General features: G+C 34.2%; 1 protein-coding gene across 2 annotated transcripts; it reads left to right on the top strand.

Annotated features, from left to right (window-relative positions):
• The first annotated feature begins 114 nt into the window (after positions 1-114).
• LOC130642839 (uncharacterized) lies at positions 115-7945 on the top strand. Of its 2 annotated transcripts, none has more exons than XM_057449551.1 (4): positions 115-403; positions 2670-3117; positions 3724-4188; positions 4408-7945. In XM_057449551.1, the coding sequence occupies exons 1-4, from the start codon at positions 344-346 to the stop codon at positions 7245-7247; spliced, it is 3813 nt and encodes a 1270-aa protein (XP_057305534.1). In that variant the 5' UTR covers positions 115-343; the 3' UTR covers positions 7248-7945. The 2 variants fall into 2 exon arrangements, with proteins under 2 accessions (XP_057305534.1, XP_057305535.1); XM_057449552.1 differs by lacking the exon at positions 115-403 and adding an exon at positions 1098-1251.
• Positions 7946-8159: the final 214 nt, after the last annotated feature.

The following is an 8159-nucleotide window of genomic DNA, read 5'->3' on the forward strand; positions in this document are numbered from 1 at the left end:
TGGAATACCAGGGCGCTAGCAGAAAAACTTTGCACGACAAAATGCTGTCGACACAAACCATAAGAAGCACCGTGGTGGAGTGCTGCGTTCACTACGCTTTATCACGTGATCAAAACAAACTTAAAAAAGTTAAAAAACAAGCTGAATTAAAACTTATGAAAAGAATGCTGCAAAACTATAACAAACATTGCAAGCAACTGAAAAGAAAAGTTTTTACTTGGTAATAAATATATCGATCATAACAGAAAACTACACCATACGTTTTTTATATATACTGTATTATATTTCTGTGCAAGACTTTGATGTATGAGTTGGCCGGAAGAACGCATATTTAGGTGAGACGATGAAGGGAAAGGAGAAGGCATGGACCTTTGTTGATAGCATCGATAATGATGATTCTGAGGTATACACTGTTTTCTTTTCAATTTGTTGCAAAAATGTTCAGGTTATACGTATCAAATTTTAATTAGATTCGTCGCCAAGGTACTGGTGCTTGAAAATATAATATTAATAAACTAATTTGGGCATGAAAGATTGTGCAAACAGGGCGTTTAAAGTTCTGGCACGTGTCTCTTCGTAGTCATAGTATATTCAAGGTTTAAAATAGTCAGATATCGTTTTTAAAAAAATTAAGATACTAAAGTGTTTTAGCCACTGATACCACAAAACTTCAGGAGTGTTCTTTATGGCAAAATAATAAATTGGATTAAAAAAGTTTTAAATTACAATGACCACTTTTCTATTTTAGTTAATTGCTTTGTGCGTAATGTTTGAACTGAACAGAAAAACAAAGATAGGTTTTCTTATGTTCTGGTAGCACTGTTTTTAAATTTTTCACATTCAAATAACTGAATGAATAATTCAAAATTTTACTTCGTATCTGTTTCAGTTCGATGTATAGTTGCTCATCAACATTTAAATATTCTCGTTTGAACCAACAAAAACCATAAATTAAGTATACAAAGTTTAGTCATTCAACGCAACTTCCATATTGTATATTCATAACATATTAATAATAAAAACAACCATATTTTAAAAAGTTAAAATGTAGTCCGAATTTTATAGTGAATTCTATCTACTCATAAATATTTTAACACTATTTGCAGAGTTAAAGTTTTATGAGCTTGATAAAAAAAATAGTTCAGTTGCAAACGTTATCAGAGCGAGGTGGTTCGACCTTTGTGTAGCCTTTATTTTAAAAACATGGGGAAATCGAAAAAACAGAAACAAAGGACTTCTAAAGCGAAAAAGGTAAGTTATTACGAGATCTTAATTATCTTGACTATTGAATGTAGAGATGGTGGTGCAGTGGGAACCCATTAGACTTGCAAGCAGAGATTGCCCGCTGCTACGCACTTCTAATGTAATGTTGTCCACCTCTTTGCAGCCATTTACTGACCGTCATCTGACTTGTGTTGCAGGAAAAAAATAGAGCATCGTTATAGGACCTGTTAGGTTGGAATCCCTAACGACTTCGAGCTTTTCGTTCCTACTTGGAAACTGTACGTAAAATAATGGAGAAAACTATGTTCAAAAAAAGAAAAAAATATTTTTTACATTTTTAATAATAATTTATTCACTTCTTGGATGGTAACCGTTTTCTATCCGAAGCAAAATTTCAGTACTAGTGTAATAGCTCTTTTAGACCTGCTGCTAATAAAAACATATCCAGGGGTTTGATATTTTCTTTGCGAATGGTTTTTGCCACGTGTAGCTACCGCTTAAGTGAAAAGACGATTTGATTAAACATCTATGGATAAAAATTAAAAAAGAACTAACAATGATAAACAAACAAAATATTAAAAAATAAATATGAACTAGCAGGATCAAAGAGTGAAGAGAGCTGCAAGTTAAAACGTTAAATATTAGATATATTTTTTATTATATTTTTTTTCGCTACGCCACATTATCGTCAATTAAGTCGAAAAGCGGACACCGAACAACAAAAATCCAACTTTAAGGTTGAATAACATGTGTTAAAATTGCAACTTTTTGTCGTCGTATATCGCATTTAGCCGTCTTCAATAAACTCTACACAAGCAGCGAAGAATTGTATAATCTAGTACCGCCCTCATCGGGAAAGAATTGTAAAACTGAAATGCAACGTTATTTAAAGTGATTTAACAGGTGATGAAGACAGTAAAGAAGGCATAAGATTAAGATAGGAATATTCACGTTAGGAATATTATTTGTGCTTTTTATATAATGTTTTTTACTTCACAAATTTTCTTTCCCGCACACAAAATTCCAACATTTAGAATCTGCAGAAAACTCCGCGGTATTTATTGGATCAAAAATAGTAAAGAACGGCTTCCAACTGCTTGCATACGCATCTCAAATTTGCTATGTACGGATTAATAAGAAAGAAGAACGCCTTCTATCTAAAACAAAACAAAACAATTATAGTTGTTTTAATCTTTACTGTTTGCGTAAAGAAAGTAAAATTGCATCGTCACCTCGCAGCCAAAATCCTGGGATTAACTTCGTTTTTTTGTCTCTTGCCGATGCTGCATTCTGTTGTATAATACACTTCTGATTTAATAAAAAAAGACAAAAAGCCTTGGGAACGAGGTTGCAACTGTCTTTTAATAGTGGTAAATCAAATAAGAGTTCTAGAGAATTCTCGAGATAAACTAAAAGATTTGTACTAGCTATTGTCTTGTGTTTAGAGTTCAAGTACGGCCACGTCATCTTCTGATGACTTTGAGGTAGTTCCAAGTAGAGATGTCGTAACTCAGAGCGAGTATGAGGTTATACCGCAGCAAAAAATTCGTTCGCTGGACGAAAACGAGTTGGAAATACACGAAAACTATTTCTTATTCGGAAATACCCAACCAATTAAAACCGATTCAGATATAGAAGTGTTACAGCAACGTCCGGAACAGCATTTGTATTCGCAAATGTTGCAGAAAAACACGTCAAACAATGAATTTCTTATCAAGTCAAATGAGAACTGTGAGGAAGAGATTAAACACTGGAAAGCAACGATGGAGAGTGATGACGAAGATGATTCGGATATAGAAGTGTTGTCCAAATCTGTCGCTACCACCGCAGCGGAGGACGAATCGTTAGAGATTGTATTTGCGAATGAAAATTACTTTCAACATAAGAGTAAAGGTAAGGTTTTAAAATTTGTTGACAATTTCGCCTTTTCCTTGAAATTTTTGAGACAGACCCATTTCAACACAACTATTAAACAGTGTGAAACTCTTCTTCCAATTGATTTTTACCATAGTGTTATGAGAAGCCCTGGGATCATAGGTGTATACAAAAGCCAAACTTTTGTTTATAATTTATTGTGGTAGTACCATCCTCGGCCCAAGGGTTTGTTGTCTAAGGGCCGCTTAGCCGCCCGCCTCCGAATGTCAAAAAGGCAAAAACGAGGTTGTGGTATTTCGGGTAAGCCTGTATACATATATATTTAAGTAATTAGAATTTCGTAACTTTCCATAGGATTTGGGACATTTAAGTAGAATTTGGCAAAATTATAAAGCTCTGTATTCTTCAGTCTCGAAAACCTTACCTGACAAAGTATTAAAAAGTAGCAACAGGAAATGATGAATAAGGAAAAGAATAACCAAGGCGAACGATTTGAACCCTCCAACTTTTTGTTTATTATCTCCTTCTCTTTTTTTCCCGTCTCGTGTAACGTCTAGTGAATGTTCAAATAATTTGGGTAATCGAGATTACATATTTGTATTAAAAAGTCAAATCATTTTCTAGCTAAAAAAAACAAGACGATTGAAGATAACTTTGGCTTTGACATGTTGTTCAATGAGGAGTTTGAAGAAGAAAAAGAAAAAGAAAAGAGAACAAAAGTAAAAGAGAGAGGAACAGAGAGAGGAACAGAGAGAGGAAAAAAGAAAGAAGGAAAAGAGAAAGGAAAAGAAAAGGAAAAAGGAAAAGAAGTAAAAGAAAAAAGCGATCTTGGAATCAAAAGCCTATTTGACAACCAAGAAGATGCTGAAGAAGATTTGGGCATTAAAACTCTTTTTGAGGTTAAAAATGAAGAAGAACAATACGATATCAAAGTTCTCTTTGAAGGATACGAAGAACATGAAGACGAGAAGGATTTCACGTCATTGTTTGACAAAAAAGAAAAGAAGAATCAGTTCTTTTTAATGAAAACATCAACCCTTGTCATCGTCTTTTGTCTGTGTGTAGCCACTGGTGTTTGCGTAGGAAGCGGTAAGCCTTTAATTTTTGTTCCATGTGGAAACATACGTCACATTAAAGTTAAAGATTTAAGAGAGGAAAGGAATTTCATCACATCAGTTATAGGATTTATGTTCACAGATTGTTTCTTTTATCCTTTGGGAAATTATAATGTGTGGTTCTGTTTTGTTAAACAAAATCTTCCACAAAACGTAAGTGATTGTTTTTATAATAATGACTATTCTCTTATAGGCTGTGCCTCAATGTTTGTCAGCAACGGAGGAGAGAAAGATAACGTCCCCTCGTCTTCGACACAAATCAGTAAAGACCTCCCTCCTGAAATCTTCCTGTTCTTGAGCAAGAAAATCAACAAGCTTAATATTACTAACATACGATCTTCTCAAACGATGAAAAATAGTGTACGGGATCTTCTTGCGTCGTATTACACATTGGAACAAGAACATGGAGCCTTAAAAACATCTTTGGAAGATTTAAAAGAACGATACCATCTTCAGAAACAAATGACAATGTACTGGAAAAAACAAGTGAAAAAGGCGGCTACTGATAAGGCTAGACCAATCAGGGTAATGATGAATGGCGCCATGGACATGTCAAAATACGCAGATGACGTTGATGTCATCATTCAAGACATTTTCAATTTGTCACCTGTTGATAATGGCAGTGCCATTGCTGATTTGAAAGATCAGTTGCAACAGGAGAAGGAAAAGGTGATATACTGGCAGAAGAAGTATACATCCTTGAAATTATCAAACCTTCGAAAGTGTGCAAAAATCGGAAAATCAATGAAGAACTCGACCTTTTCATTTTCCTCTTGCCTTACCTTATTTTCAAACGTTCTTCCTGATTTTAACATAACATCAAACCTTCCATTATTCTCAAAACCTGTTGAAAAAATATCAGACCATGTAAATAACGTATGGAGCAAATTAAAAAGTCAATGGAAGATAAAAGCTGGCAATTCTAAAGAACAAACTACACTGGAAAATGTTAATCGTTTTCGAAAGATCTTTAAAATTGGTAATATGATCAATTCAGTCAAAAAAGATGAACAGGTTATTGACGATAATCAATATTGTCCTGATGCATCATTTAAATCATTCCAAAGTAGATGGACAAATGAAATCAATCCTGAATTTCCAAAACCTGAGCCAGCAAAATTGAATGTTGTATGTGTGGAATGTTCTGTGATAGCTCGAAAAGGCCTCAAAACGCTTTACAAATGTGGACAGGAGGTTTATGAAGAAGCAATTGACGAAGGCTTTGAATGGGAGAACGTGCGATTCCCTTGTGTACTTGGTGATTTTTATGTGGAACTAGTCAATGAAAAGTCAAGGACCATTACCAAACTGGAAATGCCTGAATGCCGTCTAGACACAAACGATAATAAAATCTGTCCTGATGCAGCATTTAAATCATTTGAAAACAGATGGAGAAATGCGAAACGTGACCACGTTTGTTTAAAATGCTCTGTGATTAAACAAGAAAGTCTCAAGACTCTCTATAAATGCGGAGAGGATGTTTACGAAGAAATCATTGAAGAAGGTTATGAAAGAGGGTACACTCGATTTCCTTGCGAATTAGCAGACGTCTATGTGGAATTAGTCAATGGAAAATTAAAAACAATTACTAAACTTGACATGCCTGCGCCTCATTTGAACCAACAAAATGCTGATGACTATCAAAAGAATGATGAAGTGAAAGATGCAGACGAAAGTGAGACGTGGTACAAAAGTAAACTTGCCGAATTAAGCTTTAAGTTTGATCTGTATAAATGGCAAACGGATAGAAAGATCAAAGACGTTATAATGGAAGTTGAAAACAAAATGTCTAGTGCTGTCAAGAGCAAAAATGAAGAAAATATGACCGCAGCAAAACCAAGTGAGGGACATGGTAAATCTAAAGATAATGAAAAATTGAATGAGTATGAAACCGCCATGAACGAGTTAAAAGATAAGATGAAGGCAGAGAAAAAAAAATTCCAAGAATGGAAATTTAAAGAAAAGTTAAACACCAAATATAAGATTGAGGATTTGAAGATGAAACTAAGGAAGCAAAAAGAAGAGTTTAAAATAAAGGTTTACAAAGCAAAACAGCTAGTAAAATCACACCTAAAAAATGAATATCAAAAATTAACTCAAGCAAAGGATAAATTCAGGGAAAAAAAGACCAAACTAACGTATAGAGTGGCGTATTACAAGACAAAGTATCAAATGTTGACAGAAAGGACGAAGGATTGGAAAGAGAAATACAATCAGCTAGTGTATATGTACAATGCTGTATTGCATAAAGTAAACGCAGCTGAAAATCAAAGAAGGCCAAAAACCGAAAAGAAAATGAAGAGGGAGAGAAAGAAGAAGAAGAAGTATGACGAGGAAAAATCATGGAGGATTCCTATGACGTCTTCTCGATCTGTATTTAACATGGCGCATTTTTATGACCGGAAAGAAGATGCTCCTGGTAAACCTGTTCCACCGAAAAGATTAGGTATGCCACAAGAACCAACAATCACACGTCAACCATCATTAGATGTAGCAGAACAATATCTTCAAGAATCCATCATTAAAACGCCCGAAAAACCAACACTTCCGAAGCGCTTGAGCGCCCAAAAGCAACGACAAAGTTCCGAGTCACCAGCAGTGTGGTACGGTACCTACTCTATGCAAGAGGGTAAATTTTTACAAAGAAATCACCCTAAACCATCAGGCCCACAAAGTATATATGTTTCAGAACAACCCCCAACGCCCCAACAACGCACTAATGAGGATGAATTCTCTCTACCGTTACGCCCATCTGCGCCTCAGAGAGTTCAAGATGCACACCAGCACAATGCTTCTTTTCTTGAAGTTGAAGATGACGACGAGAAAGCAATTCCTTACTCATGGTACTTATACTGGGGTAAACAACGCGAAACATTTAACCAGTATGAAGAAGACGAGAGAATAAATTGGTATACAGCAAGATTCAACTCTCGAGCTCATCATTACAACCAATACAATGACGAAAAGGTGGAGGATTGGTATCGGGCCAGAATGAAATCGCGTGATTCGTATCGAAGAAGCACTGAACATTAGAGACTGTGAAAGGGTTAAGAGGATTATGGGAGAATAATTTGTAGTAACTATAGTATATTGAATTAATATTCATGTTATATTTCTTATTTTTTTCCGTCTTGATCGCATCGTCACCCCTTTGTGTACGTTTTTGGGTTTATTTTTTTCTGATTTAAACGTGGTAAATTTTAAGTCTGTGTGGATATGAAAATGTATAGAATCATCGTATGTTCTTATACTTTTTAGGGGGAAAAGTTCGGATTAAAATACAAGGGGAAAAAATTCAGAAATAGCTTGAATGGTTACTTCTTCTAAATAAATTTAGGGGGCTAGAAAAAAAAATATTAGTACTAGTAGAAAAGTCTTGTACAGGTGATTGGTGTAAAAAAAATAACACGAAATATGTTAAGCATTTTATTAATTTCTCTTATTGTTTATATATATTTGTAATTGTTATTTATGTAGCCAGTACTTAATGTATATTATTCCGGATTTTCAGGAGATTTATTTATGCACTAAGGAAGTTATGTCTTTATGAAGTCAGTAGGTAATCACACCGCCTCTTTTTCTCACAAAAACCAAGTTTTATGTTGGATAGTCCTTTTTCTAACAAGCCTTTAATCTAATTTATTTAATATAAACACTATGTTAATATTAAGAAACAAGTAAATATGTACGATAAAATGTTTGATAAAAATTAAAAAAGGATTTTATAGTAATTGTCGTTTTTAATGTTTCTTGTCTCTAATGGAGGCAATGTAAAGGGAACGCATTTCAGGTATCAACAAATTCTAAAAGTTTAAATTTTTAATAAACAAAGACTTTCTCTCAATATGCGTTTTCTGCAACAAAAGACATCACGAATCAGCAACAGAGACACCTTGTTAAAAAAAGTTGAAAAAATAGAAAAAAAGAAAATTGTTTTGATTTTGT

This window comes from Hydractinia symbiolongicarpus, chromosome 1, assembly GCF_029227915.1.
Source record: "Hydractinia symbiolongicarpus strain clone_291-10 chromosome 1, HSymV2.1, whole genome shotgun sequence".
In the NCBI taxonomy this organism is placed as follows: domain Eukaryota; kingdom Metazoa; phylum Cnidaria; class Hydrozoa; order Anthoathecata; family Hydractiniidae; genus Hydractinia; species Hydractinia symbiolongicarpus.